This window comes from Copadichromis virginalis, linkage group LG5 (assembly GCF_057382275.1).
Source record: "Copadichromis virginalis isolate Kocher_CV1m ecotype Utaka linkage group LG5, C_Virginalis_male_GT1.1, whole genome shotgun sequence".
NCBI lineage: Eukaryota > Metazoa > Chordata > Actinopteri > Cichliformes > Cichlidae > Copadichromis > Copadichromis virginalis.
The window spans coordinates 33,304,795-33,322,654 of NC_140622.1; the positions used below are offsets into that span (position 1 = coordinate 33,304,795).

Sequence of the window (17,860 nt, forward strand, 5' to 3'; positions counted from 1 at the left end):
TGGGGGCACAGATGAAGGGTTAAAGTGGAAGACGGGGTGTAGGGCTGGGCCTTAGTGAAGCAGAAAGGGGGGTGGCTATATAAAAACTGACAGAACACAAGTGGGGCTTTATCCACACCATCCTGCTCTGGGTAAGAGGAAACCCTAAAGTGCCTTGGCTCAACCAGCTTCTCGTCTTCTTTCCCTCTCTTTTTACTCACACCCGTTGGACGTGTGTCCGCTCAGGACAAGAATGGCAGCATCCTCCGCACAGAGAACACACAGGCCCTGCATAATGCCGCCTTTTGCTTTGCTCCTCATCGTTTCATTTTTAAATGGTAAGTTACTAAATACTAAATGCAAAGAATACAAATTCTAAGATCGCATGCTCATCTGCTGAATTCGAGTGAACTGTAAGGGTGGGGTTGGGGTGGAGCAGCGTTTGTTTGAATGGTCTTTGAGTTGAATCCAGGTTTTAACCCTACAACCCTTTGATTCCCAGGAATCCTAACTGTCTCCAACATAAAATAGATCTATATACATTGTAAAAGCAGTTGATAAAGATTTGTTTTCCCCAACATATTTCTCAGAAAAGGGTTACTTTGTAGTTTGCCCAGGCAAACAAAGGGATTTTTTTAGAGAGTGATTTTTTTAAATTATGAGGAGGTACAGTGAAGTTTGAATTGATATTTCAAGTTAAAATCTCTATTTTGAACTTTTGAGTATACAGCCAAACAGTTTTTAAGTATTATCTAGTTAATTTTTCTGTATTGCACTCTACAGTACAACAGAACTATTTATGGGCATTCCACTGGTGTTATGTTTCCTTTTCTACAGCACTGGTTCCCATGATTTTCAAGGACTTTGAGAAATGTGTATTTATATTTAGCTGGTTGTAACGTGAGGCCAGTTGAAGCGTGCGTGGAAGAAGGGTGTGGGGTTTGCATGTTAATGTGCATTTCAAAAAAAGGCTGTGGTGAAGTAGCAACAGATTTGGGGAGCCATCGGGGATATATCAGGATGTTCAACTTCCACAGACAGTTGGAACTCATGTTTGTGTGATGATGTCACCATATTTTTCACACTGCAGGACTTATTCTAAAGTTTAGTTCCTACAATAGCTAAATTTAAATGTGGCAAATGTTTTAAATTCATTTGAAACCAGTTTTGAATAGAATTCCTATCTGTAGCTTTATACTAGGCTGCCACAAACTATTATTTTGATAGTCGACTAGTCACCGATTATTTTTGCGATTAGTAGACTAATCAGATCATGCATCCATTGCACCAGCATGCATCTGCTCTTATATAACTATCATTAGCTTACAGCTTTAAGTGTTTACGGTATGTGCTAACTAAAAATAAAGACAAGATGATAGTTTATTAAATTTTAATGAAATTTGCAGATTGTTTCGGTGAAGTTTAATAAACTCCTTGATATCTAAAATATAACAGGACACCAGAGTATATTCTCAAGCATCTCACACTTCTGATAATCAGTTGTCTGCTTGACGTTTATTCAGCTGTGTAAAAACTATAACTTTAATCTCAGCCAAACCGATTTACTCAGGAACAAATAAAATACTAAAAAAAAAGCCAAACAATAAAATTTTTAAGTTATCTGAGGGATTTGTATATGTTTAACCTGAGTAGCGAAAGACGGCGGTGGGTTTGAAAACGATTTGCCCAGAGTCCGGTGTTCTCACGGCTCTAGTTAGCCTTGCCCCGGGCTAGCTATCGAGCTGGTGGGTAACAGACGTCTCCGAAAACGTCAGAGCGCTTTTGAAAATATGTGTCTTGATAAACTGAACAGATATTTGAGGTTTACACAGCTACATTCTCGCCTGAAAATATGTTAAACGTTTATTTTGTGACCCAGAAAGAATAATAAGAGTAATATTAAAACTAACTAGCTGCCACCATTGTTGGAAACTGAGCTGCGATGCGCTATGAATTCTGGGACACAGCTTCTTCTTCTTCGGGGTTTAACGGCGCTGGCATCCTTGTACATGCAGTGCTGCCATCTTCTGTTTCAGTCCGTTATTACACTCTTAAATCCTACTACTTATTCCTGCGTCTTTTGGGATCTTACAAAGCTTCAAACGACGCGTCGACTATTAAATCAGTCGTCGACGATTTTGATAGTCGACGTGATCGTGACTAGTCGACTAATCGTGGCAGCCCTACTTTATACCAGTAAACAGACATTTGGTGACAGGAAAAGAAAAAGACAAAAATAAAAGATAGGATATGCGCAGAAGAAAATGTATATTAAGATTCAATAGTGGCATAGGAAAGTTCAAAACAACAAAAACAGCTCTCGTTCAAGCTCTTTGGCTCATGCTTTACTATCATCTTGAGTGCCCTCTGTTGTGGCTGCAAATGAATCACACACTGGGGGACTTAATTCAAACCTCATGTCCCGTTTATGGCATGTAGAACTTATGGGATTGAGGTCATCAGCAAAGGGAGGCAGCTGCATCGGCTTTGCAAAATAAAACTGCACCCATATAGTTTCAACCAACAGTGGGCTATCGATTCAGATCTGGAGGGATACAAACTCTTATTCTCCAGTTGGATAAGAAAAAGAGTGTTCTGATGAGAATTGCTAATTCAAAGCAGCTCAAAGCATCTGACACTGTATCTGGGCCAAATGGGCATGCCAAATAAAGATGAATAGCAATAAAGAAGATAACAGATTTTATAGTACAAATGAAAAACAGACCACTTAAGCTTAAGCATATTTCAACCACAGAATCAAGTTTACAAACGTAGGCAACAATCCCTATTCCTGAATTGCCTTTCCAACCAAGGAGATGTGAGCATTGCAGTTATCTATATATAAAATTAAGATGGGTTTACTATATAACTCTGATGAAATGAGAGTAGACATACAGATGTTGTGAACAAGCATGTTACCCAGACAATGAGTTGATTTTTCATGAAACAGTTTAAGTTGACTTCATTGTGAGCTGATTTGAAGAATCACTAAAGTCCGAGATGTAGCAAAAAGAATTAGAAAAATGTCAGCAACAGATTGTTCATTTCATTTTTAGAAACACAGCACAGAATATCTCAAACCTCAGTGTCAAGTGAGCCAGCGGTGACAAGTAAACATGCTGATACATACACACAAACACACACTACATACACGCACTTAACATATATACCATTCTCGTTTGCTTGCCATTGTGTTTTCCTTTATCCATTACTAATAAGAGTAGACTGTTTTCCACTGTCCTCTCAGCAGTGTTGGCTTTGAAGTGTTTCCAGCCTTTGTACTTTTGGGTTTACTGTGTGTGTAATAACAGTGAATGTACATTCACATGGTATAGCCGAAAATGCGGCTTTATAAAAACAACCAGGAGGTCCAAGCATTTGCTCTGATCTACAAATTACATAAAAGGGAGTACCAGAGAAGCAAGGACTGAGGAAAATTATCACTGCATAAACAAACTACAAATATATTTCATGTACATACTCTATTTCCTTCACAGCCAGAAGGTCCTGGGTTTAAATCAAGGCTGGGGCCTTTCTTTGTGGCACTTTCATGTTTCCCCTGCATGTCTGGTGTTCTCTCATTATGAGTGAAACTGAGGGTGGGGTCTCTCCAAGTACTCCCAACTTTTTCCCAGAGTTCACAGGTTAACTGCTGATTCTAAATTGGCTATGGATGTGAATGTGAGTGTAAGTGATTGGTAATTTCTCTGTGATAACGATAGGCTAGCCAACTGTCCAAGGTACACTGGCCTCTCACAGAATGACAGCTGAGATCATCTCCAGCTCCCCGTAACCCTGAGGTGCATAAATGATTAAGAAAATGGATGGATGGAATGAGTTCATTGTGTTATCCTTGGAGTTAATAAATATTAACATTCTAACTGTTACTTTTATTGGAGTGCATTAAAAAGAGAAGACTTTAAGATTCAACTTCAAGATATTCATTATATATGTTGTGGTACAACTGAAATACTGATAATTAGTCAAGCAAGGATATTCCTATAAATGACCAAGGTTAATATTAATTAAACAAGAATTCTAGTTCAACGTCACACCATATCTGAGTATGTGTAAGTGATAAGTGTCCATGTTATGGCTGGGAAAGCTGATGTTAATTATATGAATATAGATTAATGAAAGTGTTATGAAATGTTGCTGTAAGCATCTGTGTTTATTAGTCTCCAGTTGACTTTTTTGCTGTAAAACTAAAAGTTTACAAGGAAGTGTGGAGGAGTACCTCATCCATCTGGCCCTGGCAGTGGGATTTTTCCCCCTACAGTGCCCAGGTTTATAACGTCAGTGTTTCAGATACAGAGAATGAATCTGTGGGCATTGAATAAGTGCAGTTAGTTCAACTTCTTGATGCATTAAGATGATTTTTATTCAGTACCACCCAGAAACGTGTGCTAGCTATGATAATTCCCGTCGATTTTCAACAGGTATAATCTTAAATTTGTTCTGGACAAAATCCACGTAAAGCCTTTTATCAACTGATCCTCAGCTTTGACTGTAACAGGATCTACCTGCACACACTCAATCCAGACAGGCTCATTTCATAAACGCACTAGGCAGTGAAACTTTAGCGGGCAACTGAGAGAGTGACTGTGGGTGTGTGAGTCTGTGAGAGGGGTTGGGGAGTGATATATTGCTTGCAATTGAAAACAGATGTCATGTTTCCTGATTGTGGTCCCTAGAAACAGGCATCACACTCTTGATAAGAAGCTGCAGTGGCTTCAGGGTTGGGCTGGGTGAATGTTACAGCTGGGCAGCATTGGGTGAGGTAGATTCTGCTTCACCGGCCTGATTGAAACCATGAGATTCAGTTGGTTTGCTGCCATGAGAGAAGAATGGCCTGGCTTCTGCTATTAATTGGCGTGACAGAAATGACAGAGTAGGGGGTGCAGAGAGGGTGCAGTAGGGGGTGGGGAGGGTCAAGATAGTAGGGGTCAACAGACTGTTGTTTCAAAGAGGGTAGAGTTGCAGAGCATGTTTAACCCTACGGGACTCTGCTCCAATGTCACATTCCATAGTGTATGCTTAACAAACTCTGATACTAAATTATGAAAACATCCCTTAAGAAAACAACACTATGAATACATCAATGAATGCTGTTTTTGTCATTCTGTAATCCTGCCTGAAATCGAGATAGACTCAGATGAAGACAAATTCCACTTAATGGCCGTAAAATAAGCTTTCTTCCAAGTTTGGGCATTAATTATTTTAAAAAGAAATTATTTTAGGGATTCTTTTATACTATACTGCAGCGATTCAAATATGTGTAGAATTGTAGAATGCCTGCAGAATTTTGTTTTTAAAGTCTTTTTTGAATATTACTCCATAAAAGATTTTGGTTTTGCAACTAATTTATATGTTTATACATTGCATGCTGTTGACGCAGTGCTGATCAAACAGCATGTTATGGCATTCATTATGGATCTATCCTGCTACTCTGTTCCACAGCTTCCATTCACTCACCACTGCACAAGACATCCCTGTCCTGCTGACAAGAGCCTATTTCAAGTATATATAGTATGATTGTGATTTTTGAGTGTTTACAGTGTGTGTGTTGAGGGTGTTGGCGTTTAGCATCAAAAACAACACATTTCTATACATATATACAAACATATTTTTTTGGTTTCCCATAAAAAAAACAAACAAACTGTGAATTAAAGCTATTGAAATGTTTTGTGGCAGCGGGGGCTAGTGGAGCTTCGGTCACTGGGACTTTAACGTGGTGGTTAACTGATGTGTGTAGACCATTATCACCTCACTAAGCCCAATTACACGTTACAGGGTTCTCATCAGTAGAAGCAGGCAGAGGCCAGAGGTCACGGGCACACAATGCTATATTTTCTCCCCTCGTGATCATGTATCACAGGACTTTATGGAAGCCAGGGTGGGACCGGAGGCCAAAGGCTTGTAAAGCTAGATCACTGAAAGCATCTAACAGCTGGCTCATGCTTCACATATACATACAGTGAAGCATGCAGAGTGGTTGCAGTTACATGGGTGCATTTTGACAATTTACATGAAAACCTGTCAATACAGAAGAACAGATCCCTTGAATGATGCATCAGGAAGGTCATCAATGAAAAAAAAAATCTGCCAAATCAAAGTGTTTGCAGCTCCCTCGTAAAATAAGTACAATAAAAAGAAAATTAAAATACTTTTTTTTTATAGTCATATCCAATATTATTTGTATTATTTCATTATTCCCTTTTTTCTGTTGCAACATTTGTTACATTTCTTTTGTCTGCTTGTGACCATTTAGGAATTTCAGTACCAATAACATGCCTTAATCAGCGCGTCTCTTATTGAACCTTGGCTTAACTAGAAACAATCAAAATGCGGGACCCAGTCTCACAATGTGGGAGGAAAGCGGGGGGGGAAAGTCTTTGGGTCACACATCTGGTCACCCTATGTACAGTACACCATGACGCAATCTTTGCAAACTTTCTGGAACATCGTGAAAGAAATTAAACTGCTTTACGCAATGTTATGCTGTGGGAGGTGTGAAGGTTGAAGTTAAATCTCATCTCGCTGGATGCCTGGGATTAGCTGTGCGTGACTGGGAGAGGGTGAAGAGAGACAGAGGGTTGGGAGGGAGCAGGGCGTGGAACCGAGGGCTCGTCTCCTTCCAAAGCCTGCCACATTCCTTCATCCAGAGTCCCAAGAGATGGGGGGTGTGCGTTAGCATATCCAGACTGCAGACTTTACTCAGAGCAATCTGATGGGAAAATCTTTAAGAGGGCAATGAAGTCAGGGCCTATGCTAAATAACATATGGAATCTAAGTTTATTACAACAGTTACAGTTGCCTTGTTTGTGCAGTGATAGCTAGACCCACGGCTGATGACTGATATCTTGACCTTTCTAGACATTAAACACAGAAAGACAAAAAACATACCATACCATAAGAATTCAGTAAACCCAGTTAAAAGTCCAATTTAGTTGTAGTTTAAATGAATGTGTGAAAGGTAAAGAGAGGTGAGGTGGTGGTGAGTTCAAAGGTCATGCTGTTAGAAAATCTGTTAAAATACGGATATAACACCACTTTATCGATTACAGCACAAAGGCCAAGGCTACAATCTACCTTTAAATAACAGACTTGCCTCTAAACCAATAACCAAAGCAGACGGCAAGTGTAAAAAGAATCTACCAAAAAAGCAGCACTGTTAGGTAAAAACAATGCGATCAAATTCAGATCCAAATGTTTTTGTAAATGTTGATCATAAGAGGTAATTATATTGCAGAGGTTTCATTCCATCTGGTTTCTGGTCTGTCAGGAAAACTTGTTTGCGTGTAATGAGTGATGGCTGGTCAGAGAGCTGGACAGGATTTACTGGCAATGTTGGCAGAGTTGCAGAAGGCCCTGTGTTATTTCGCCTCAAGCTAAAACACGCATGTTTTGCTTTATAAAAGTGTTGCAGCCAATTATAAACATGTGCTTGAGATGGTCTTGCTTCATTATTATAGTTGAATTTTATCCAGCAAATATGTTAAAATATTGCTAATGTTATCGTTTTCATTCACCACAACATCTCCCCAGCGTCCAGCAGAGTCTGCTTCAAAGGCCAGACTGTTACGGAGGACTAAACATAGCAATCAGCCACAGTGTACATCTTTAGACTTTTGTTTTACAGCACAATTGACTGGGTTTTAATTGTCAATGCAGTACAGAAAATGACCTCAGAGCTGAAACAACACATTTCAGCTTTAGCCTGTATGTCACGTTTGTATGAGAAAACCTAATTTATGCCTTACCATCTCACCCATACTAAACCTCCTCCTTTCCATTAAAATAAACAGACAGACCACCCAGACATGGAGGGACTGGAGGGAGGGCAGCTGTAGGCTGCAGGCTGGAAAAGGATCTCAAAGACAGGTTTAACAAGGGAAGATGGTCCCTGCTCTGAAAGTAAACTAGAGATACAGAGTGAAGTCAAACAGAGGATTCATATTTGCAACTTTCACATGATAAATTTACTGTTAATTTTTATGTAGATGCAGAAAAGATCACTAACTGTTATGTGTTTTCTAAAGCAATTAAAAACAATGACAAAGTGCAAAACAGATCTCACATGACAGCTGCAATAGACAGTTGCTGACACTAATCATGCCAAAGGAACTCCTTAGAGATTACCATCCCACCTGTTAGCTATAAGCACACACAATGTTTACACTAGACTTGTGGCACCTGCGTGTCACAATGGGTTATGAAGTTGGTGGAAATGTGTCACAGTGTCACCAGTGTGTAAACACATGTGTCCCATATATGAAGACCCCAGCTTGTGACAGAGAGATGACTCCAAGAAAAGCTGAAGCAACCTGAAAAAAAAAGATGAGTTATGACACAACAACCAATAAAAATTAGAATGTGAGAAAAATATTGAAAATAAAATAAATAATAAATCACATCTTGTGTAGGTTATTCAAATGTTCCAACAATATTTAGTCTAAACTACAATTAGGTCTATAAGTATTTGGAGAAGGATACATGTCAGAAATATGAAGGCAAGATTAGAATTTGTCTAAATTTAAAAGAGGCTGCACAGTTCTGAAAAACCAAGACCAACTTTTACCAGAAATGATGGGAAGAGAAAAGTATTGAGAGGGTAAGGAACAGCATGTAATCCGAAGATTACCACATCATCTATCAAACACGGTGGAGGCAATGTTATAGCACGGGCATGTGGAACTGTGCTAATAAACTGATTACTGATGATGTGACTGCTGATCGAGTGTACAGGGATATACACTCTGCTCAGATTCAGCCAAATCCTGCAAAACTGATCAGGCAGCATTTCACAGTGTAAATGGATGACGAGCCAAAATGACAGCAAAAGCAAAGCAAGAGTTTCTCGAGGCAATGAAAAGAGATATTCTTCAATGGTCAAATCAGTCACCTGATCTCAGCCCAAAAGAAGATGTTTTTCATTCATCAAAGAAAAAGTGGAGGGAAGCGTGACTCCCAAACAAAGAGCGACTGAAGGTTGCTGCTGCAAAAGCCCAGGAGGAAGTACAGCATTTGGTAATGGGTCCTAAGTATTAGAAAACAGCATGGCACAAAGATGCCAGTGATTTTTAAATAGTTTATTATGTGAATGCAGTAAGTTTTTTTCACCTCTTTTTAGCAGAAAGTTCAGCTTTTTCACCGCTTTTCAGCACAAATTCCACTTCTTCACCTCTTTTCAGCACAAATTCCACTTCTTCACCTCTTTTCAGCACAAATTCCACTTCTTCACCTCTTTTCAGCAGAAAGTTCTGCTTCTTCAACTGTTTACAGCAGATTCCTACGGTGGCCCTGAAGTGCAAATCACACCAACAAATCAGGGCCTCTCAATTTTGTTGTTGTGTTTAGCAATTTGTTGGTGTGATTTGCACTTCAGGGCCACCGTAGATTCCACTACACTGCATTTTTGCAGGAAATGCAACTTTTTCTAGTGACCTTCTATTGTTAAATATTGTCTGTGGAGAGAGTTTGTATGCTCTCCATGCCAAAGTATCCAAGTACAAAAGTAGTTTCCTACTCTGGCTTAATGAACAGAAAGTAAAAACTGTATGACTATTTATGTAAAAGTTAAAAGTGCCTTGTAGTGTAAGGTGCTGTGAGTTATATAAGAATAGAAAACTACAATATGAATATATGTCCATACTAGGAATTCAACTAATTGGTAAGCATTAAATATACCATTTATAATTTTTGTTTGCTGTAAAATGTCAGCTTAAATTTACACAGAAATCTAATGTTCATCTACGTAATGTGTAACAGCTGTATACAGTATGCACAAACAAAAATGAAGTCAATGTAGGTCAAGAGGGGGCAGTACAGAGCAACTGCAAACCTGAAACCTGAAATCAATCACAAACTTAATATGGGACAATAAGGAATGACTTAGTAAGAGTGTAGAAGTAATGAGATCTGCAGAAGAACGGTATTATGGGAATGTTTTGAGTGTGAGGTAATGCTGTTGTTGTTAGACAGAGAGAGGGAGAGCTGGGTAAAATAGAATGAACACTGCGTACCCTGTATGGACTTTTAGATCCTACCCCTAACAAAAACACAATAAAGAGCTCGAGTCAGTGACTGCAGAGTGCAGCAGCATAGCAGCAAACGAACACAAAAATCAAATGTGTCTTTAGAGCAATCCAGGTTATTACAGGTTTTGAAATTAATCAAAGATGTTTTTCCTAAAGTCACACGTCTCCTGAAAAATGAACAACTGTGCCGTAACCTATTACATAATTCTATAATTTGGAAAAAGCTGTGGCATCACTGCCTGGTGTCTTTCAGCAGCACATTCAGTCAGGGCATTTAACAGGTTGATAGAAACCCAAATTAATACAGTTCAGGAAACTATTTTGTACATTCCATTTGTGTCTAAACAAAAATAAGTGACTGCAAACGTAGGATCTTTTTTAAAACCTTGAAGCGAAAAAGATTGTATTTCAGAGTAAATGACTTTGTGATGTGATCCGTGGATCTGAGACTTTAGTTATTTACTGCACTACGATCTGTTACCTAATCTTCCATCACTCCAGAGGCCTCGAGGGACATGAAGAAATAATACTGTGAGAACACTGAAGAGCTCTCATCGAGTCCAGGCATTAAGATAATAACTGACATTAAGCTAGCACACTTTTAAAAACCATTCTCCATCCATGCTACAAGCTGTTACCTCCGATGGCTAAATTTGCCACCAGAGGTAACAGCTCTGACCTACTTTCTTATCACACCTGCATAGGTAAATTAAAATGATGGACAACTGACTCAATAAGTCATGTTTCTTCCGTGTAACTGAATGCAAAACAAACCCTTGAAAGATTCTTTCCTATACTTAACATACATTCTGATTTAACAGCAGGAGTCATGGCGCAGACAGACGCACCTATGAAACAAGAAACAGCGGCGGCTGTGGGATCGTCGATAGTACGTGGAGACATGGTCCCAAAGCCATCACAATTTCCTGGTAAGAAACACTATACATTACATAATAATAATACCTTTTATTGAGGTTTGTTGTACAGATTTATTTGTGTGTGTGACAAATGGACTCACTTATGTGAAGAAAGAACAGAGTACTTTATTTGAGTCACAATCTACGCAAAAGAATACCAAGTTGTCCTGACAATTCTTATATGAATACAGGTATTATCAGAACAAATGTAAAATCTTAGACCTGTAAACACAGGGCTGCAGTGTCCCTACGAACAGACACATACTTAATAGAGTTCATTTAAAGTGTACCTAAGCCCCTGGGCTGAATGGATTGCTGTAGCTGAAATAATGTCATCATTTTTCAGAATGAACTGCATATAACCTCACGCAATTTTCTAAAACCATAGCCCACTCATTTGTCTACACACACTTCAAACCAAACTGCAATACTTAATAATAAGTAAATTGCCACCTTTTTTACGCAAACGCCTGGAATCGAAACTGTGTGTATTGTATGGCTATTTACCATATTAACCATGTCAACTGAATTATATTTTCAGCAAACGATGATTCACAAGGTCAAAAGTTGGTATATCCTACTGATAAACAAGGAACTCAAGCGGCTACAGCAGCTACAACTACACAGATGCCGGGAGACAATGATTACAGTCAAACTGAAGCTACACAGAAGGCATTTGGTGCAACAGAATTTGTGGTACACACGGAAATTCTGGAATCAGATACTCCAGCACCTTCAAGAGGTGACGGACCTAACAATAAACCAAAGGTAAGACTGCACAGGCTGTCATAACATAACGCAATGTTGCTAGTTTGAAGTTTATCTGGAAGAGTAGACCGAGAAAAGCATGTTGTTGAATAGAAACAAGTAAATGTGATTTAAAACAAAAAAAAAAAGGACAAAACAAATCATTTTACTTCTTATTTGAAGACGTCTACTTTAAATACTCACTTTAGAATAACATATAGCTGCATAAGCATAGAACATTGAGGGACACCTGGTTTTACATCAAATTTTCAAATGTTGCAAATTATACTCAGGCGTGACGTTATTTGCAAACGATTCCTGATGTGGAAAAAGGATTAGTGGTAGCTGATTTTGCATAAGAAAATAAGGATGGATTTCATACAAAATACATTTCCTTTGCATTTGTTCATCAACTCAAAAATGTCATCCCTGCAGCAAAAACTGATACAAATTTTCATCTCTGAATATTTGAGCTCAATCCTAAAAGTGTGACTTAGATTTTTTTTCCTTGTTCTGGGAGCATCAAACATGTTTGCAATTAAGACATAATGTTATTTGGACTCGGTGTAAGGGAAATCAGCAAATGATAGAAAATCAATAACAGTTTAATCATTAAAAAAAGGATGTTTTTAAGTAGCTTAAAAAGTAGCTTAGCAGAGGAGCGCATTAATACTTCACTTTTTAGGCACTTGAATGACATTAACCTAAAAACAGAGAGATGACAGGACACCCAACATGCGTAAGATATTGAATTCCTTATTGTATTGTATGAAGTTAAATTTAATTCTATTCTATTTTGTAAATTTCCATTGTTTATGTGTTTCATATTGTTTCATGTTTAGTGGATTTAATTTAAATAACTTACAGATATTGTGTTTTTGAATGTGCCATAGGAATTAAGATGATTGTTTTACGTAGGATCAAAGTATGATACAATTATTAGAAAGGGCAACAAAGGAATTCAACACTAAATCGAATTCTGTGTATAAACACTGGTTAGAGGAACTGGCTACATTGGGCTGGTGCCATGCTGCAGTTAATGGTAAGAAGGGCACATCAAGGTTAAGAGTTTTGGTTTCTCTCTTTTTACAGCCGGTGCCAAAGGATGATGTCAGATGCGTGAGCAAAGAGGTTATCGAAGACAGAAGTGCTGTCAGTCTGAAACTCAAGGCATCCTCCAACTGTGTAAGTTCTGTTTCTTATTCTCATATTCGGTGTACAATGAAAATGTTTGGAAGACGTAGCAGGAAGAAAAATATACAAAATCATACAGGTAATAAGACGGAAATAGCCGAGAGTAAAACAAAGAATCTTAAAATATTCCTGCATACATTTCATCCTGTGCTCACACAAACAACCAACTGCACTAGAGAGAAAAATATTCCCCGGATTGGTTTAGTTGCCATTCCCACTGGCAATCAGGCGAACATGAGCTCAGCAGGAAATTTTTCCTCATTTTGAAGGCAGTAACTGTTACATCTCAGTGAAGCTAGAGAAAAACGCTGCCCAGGAAATGTCCAAAAATATTTCTGCTGTATGTAATCCAGGGGATGTATGGTGCTATGAGTGCAGAGGGAGTGGGAGCATGATGGGAAGCTCACCGCTACTGTAAAATGAATAATGTAAAGAGACCTCAGGCAGTACTGTGGGTGTGTGTGTGGGTGTGTTTGTGTTTAGAAGTATACATTCTCCAGTGTCTAAGCATAACAGCTTTGAGGTCTACAAAGCTATGTGGAGGTCTGAACTCACTAGATATGGTTTCAGTTAGCTACAGCTCTCATGTAGCCTGAGCAGCAAATGCCTTGTAGAATATACTGTAACCAGCAGAATAACATCGGGGGTTCTTGTGCCACCAGTCAAAGACATTTACCAAGGATTTCTGTTTTTCACTGTCATTTCAGAGGAACAATTTTGCTCTAATCTAGAGCAAATTAAACAACAACAATGGTTCATGTAAAGTTTATCACAACTGAGCAGTACAGTTTATGCTGCTATGGTTATAAACAGGATGAAACCGAGATCTGAAATGAACCGTGCTTCAGATCAGAGAGTAAACCTTGCTCACAGGGAGGGACTGAAACAGAGTAGGGTATATAGGCGTTTACCCTTGCGTTATTTAAAGAGTAAAGTATTTCAGTAATGGCATGCGAAGTTCCTGATATGAGACACTGCATATAACACAGTGATGGACCTGCAAAATAAGGTCTTGGCTATCCAGCTAAATATGTAATTGAAAGGCTTATCTAGTGCAGTGCATTCATTTATGGAACTGAACCATTCTGGTGCCACTGCAGGGAAACTGAAATAAAAATTGAATTATCAGATAAGCGTGCACATTCCCTGGCTGTCTGTTACTGTGTCCTGCCATCTGTTCCTTTTTGAACTGAGATAAAGGGCTGCTACGGTGTGGTAGAGTCTGTTGTTTGGATCAGATTACATGAAAAGGTAGCACACAGAATTGTGATAGCCCTGACTGGATTAAAGACAAAGAGAAATGAAACTGAGCGTGAAGGGATTAGGGAATGAGAGAAAGATTAAAGGTGAAACTGAAGGTTTGGAGCTGTGATTTTGAAGGGAGCTAATGATTTGGTATTAGCAATGAATTTCACGTTTATTCTAGATTTTGACATGTGAAAACCGTTTCAGTGCTAATTACCTTTTATTTGTTGTCTTGTTTGTAGGAGGAATCTAAAGTGAAAATTCAAAGCGTTCTACAAGAGCTGTGTAGTGAGGACTGTAAACTAGAGATCTATCAGGAAAACAACTCCGATGAAATCCTTGTGTCTGGGAAATATGTTGAAGGTCAGTACCAATATTTTAATAAGTTCAGTTTGAAATTTGATATTCAGTGTTGAAGCCTATAATAAGCTTTTTATGTTTTGGCTGGCAGGAGTTATAATTCCTGCAAAATCTGCATTAATGTCATCTTCTTTATTGCCTTAAACATTAAAAATCACCAATAAATTTTTAAAGCAAAAATGATCTTGTCCAACAATATAGCACCCTCTGGTTATGTCTACCTTGTGACAGTAAAAACACCAACATTTGTGTATTTACAGATGATGTTACAGGCATGGCTAACAAGTTCAACAACGACAACATAAAAGACAAGGTAAAGTCCCACCTAGTGCACTATATTGCACAAGTGTCAGCATAGTCATATAATTTGGATGTAGTTTCAGTGCCAATTACCTTTTGTTTTTGTCTTTGTGTCATAATGTCACTTTATCTGTTAGATAGATAAAGATTCAAACCTATGCAATAGCACGAGGGCACCAAAGAGCCACTAAAAGTTGACTCATAATCAAACTCGACAGGAAGCTACTCATGGGAAAAATACGAAATACGAAAAGAGTTTGGAGACTTTTTCAAAGGCATCAGGCTGACACTTGGTGTCAAACCCCACAAACAATCCACTTGTCAGCAGCAAAACATTTTTTTCTAATACCTAGGGAACAATATTTGGTTATGGGTGTGCCTGTTACACCCATCTGTTTCACTGCATTTGTCATACTCTACAGTTCACTCCCTGTTCCAACATATACTGAACAACCTTATAAGCAATTCCCTCTTTCTGACACATTTCATTTTTCATTATGCTGTCTATCTGCTTACTGGCATCTTTTTTGACACTGCTTTGAAGCCAGGAAATATATTGCAGCAACTATGCATACATTTCCAGAAAGAGTGGAGCTGTTTTCCCCCAAAGTCTCTCAAGGCACGGTCACTGGATAATGAAGATCTTTTTCTCCAAGTAAAAAAATATAGGTATTAAAAACATAACTCCTTCATGGGGCCCATTTCAGTTTCTATAGTGATCTTTTTTTCTGGTTTTCTACAAGTGCTGTAATTATGACTGAACACTCAACTAATGTTACTTTGTACACATTTTTATAATCAGACTGATGTGAAGGAGGCTGTTCCTCGCTGGGGAAAGAACTCAAAGTTGGTACTGGTTTCCTTGTTGCTGACTGGCCTGTTGCTGGCTGCACTGCTGGTAGCTGGTTATTACCTCAAGATGCACCGCAAGAACTCAAAAGGAGTCAGACTGGTGGGTAGATTTATTGCCAAAAATCCCTTATTTTTAATAGTTGCTTTTCACATGATGGCCACTGTGGGTGCTGTGTTTTAAAAGCAGCAATGAAGTAAATTATAACAGTTATACCGACCTTCTGGGTTGTTTTTTTAAGAGTAAATAGCTGAAATTAACCTTTGACCTGATCTAACCAAAGTACACAGTGACTGTAAATTTTCCAGAAAAAAACAGTACATATGGATCTGAGATCACATGTGTTATTATCTTACAGTCAATTCCTGACTTAATAGAGTAAGCAAGCTAAGGTGGTGCTTTCTCTTGTTTCTGCTTCAGCCTCTTGCCTGGGGGATACAGATGGTTTAATTTTTTGTCTAAAGAACATCACGTACATTACGTATGGTGGTACATCCATGTGATTGCTGGTGTAACAGCTTGTTGATGCTGTGCTTTTTTAATCAAGATCTGTTGTGAGAATCAGTCATGGCCACAAACTTCTCACTGACAGAGTAAAAACCATCGCACTTTCAAACTTTGTTTTTGCCAAGAAAAATAATAAAGCAAGTATGTGTGGAAACTGCAAGGAAAAAGCACACACCCTAAGACATTAACTGAGAGTGTGCTTATTTAAACAACTCCCACAAAAACAAATCGATTTTCAATTACACACCATGTGGCTTGTATGTTAAAATGTAGCTGGCCTGTGTTAAAGCTCTTCTAATCCAGAATAAGTTATGAAATGAAGTCTTGGTTCTGTGCTCTCTCTTAGGCCGAGTCTTTTCAGGTTGATGAGGAGAACCAGGCCAATACACTGGTGTCTGTTGCACCCCTGCCCCAGGAGCAAGTTGATAAGCCCACTGTCAATGGAGAGTCTCCTCCAGAAAATGGGACCAACGCTACTCCCACTACCAATGGACACTCTGCCACCCAGACCCCCGTGGCTGACACAGAGATGTGAATCACGACACCTTCAACCTCTTTTGCCAGTCATCCTCTGGGACCCACTGGTCTCTCATCCTCAGTGTGCAAATTGAGATAAATTCAACAATTTTTCTCTTCTCAATCCATGCCATTCTGAATGATAACAACAACAAAGTCCCTGCTGACAATATAATGACAGCGGGGACTGTTCCTCCAATGTGAAAAGTTTGGGAATACTTACTTTTGCCAAATTCAAGAGACGCTATGCACGCTGACTGACTGGGATTTGTCTTTTGACTTTAATATAGTTGAAACAATCTCTGTAGGATAGTCAAATAATGTCATATATGTCATATAATGTTGATTCGTGACAAAGAAGCAGAAGATGCTTTGTTATTTCAACCAACAATTGTGTTGCAGTGAAACAGTGAAGCCAGGCAGCTGAATGGTGACCAGTTTTTATACCGTTTGACTCGCCTATAAAAAAGGACTGACACTCTCCCATCACTTTTTTTGAAACGCTTCTGTATTTGCCATAAACTAAATGGTTTTGTCTTGAATTGGCTGCATTTTTTTTTATATACAGGTAATTGTCAAACTGCAATTTACAAAAAGAAGCCATATTTCCATTTATTACAGACACCAAAAATTTGTTGACCTAACATAAGCATAGAAAATGATTAAATAGCAACAATCATGATTTTTGGTATCATTGAGGTATAAAAATGTTAATAAGCTATTCATGTCAGTAAATGTCCGCTGAAAATCACACAGTTGCCTCAGTGCTTTAGACTCTAGCCTAGTGAAAAGTTCAATTTTTTTAACTGACCTCTGATCAAAGTTGAATTGTTTCAGAGAACAAAGTGCATTTCTATTTTTGTGGTTGCATGGTTGTCACTAATGTACAGATTGTTTAATTTTTCTTTTCAACAAATCAAGATCTTCTCTACTCTTACCACTGTCTCAGAACATGATGAAGCACAGCAGCAGGTCAATTTTATAGGGAAAAGTGGGAGGAAAACAAATGACACAATGACAAATACAATCATCAGTTCAGCATTCCCAAGGCTGCTCTTATCACCTTGTTGATAGACACGTACACATTTTGTGCTTCTCTTTTAAATAACTGGCTTCTTTTTTTGATATACTACACGTGTAAATACGTTTGCTTTCTCTGTTAGTAATGCCTGTGTCTGATTTATAAACTGTGATTCTTGACAATA

At 38.5% G+C, this 17,860-nt stretch overlaps 1 protein-coding gene across 2 annotated transcripts; it reads left to right on the forward strand.

Annotated features, from left to right (window-relative positions):
* The first annotated feature begins 101 nt into the window (after positions 1-101).
* LOC146710143 (uncharacterized) lies at positions 102-17,860 on the forward strand. Of its 2 annotated transcripts, none has more exons than XM_085457433.1 (8): positions 102-317; positions 10,841-10,948; positions 11,478-11,704; positions 12,776-12,868; positions 14,365-14,485; positions 14,743-14,795; positions 15,585-15,734; positions 16,486-17,860. In XM_085457433.1, the coding sequence occupies exons 1-8, from the start codon at positions 233-235 to the stop codon at positions 16,672-16,674; spliced, it is 1,026 nt and encodes a 341-aa protein (XP_085313559.1). In that variant the 5' UTR covers positions 102-232; the 3' UTR covers positions 16,675-17,860. The 2 variants fall into 2 exon arrangements, with proteins under 2 accessions (XP_085313559.1, XP_085313560.1); XM_085457434.1 differs by having other exon boundaries at positions 10,886-10,948.

Coding starts and splice junctions, on each gene's coding strand:
- LOC146710143 (XM_085457433.1), top strand. CDS start 233: ATGGCAGCATCCTCCGCACAGAGAACACACAGGCCCTGCATAATGCCG. Junction 12,869..14,364: donor TCAAGGCATCCTCCAACTGT/GTAAGTTCTGTT, acceptor TCTTGTTTGTAG/GAGGAATCTAAAGTGAAAAT. Junction 14,796..15,584: donor ACGACAACATAAAAGACAAG/GTAAAGTCCCAC, acceptor TTTTATAATCAG/ACTGATGTGAAGGAGGCTGT.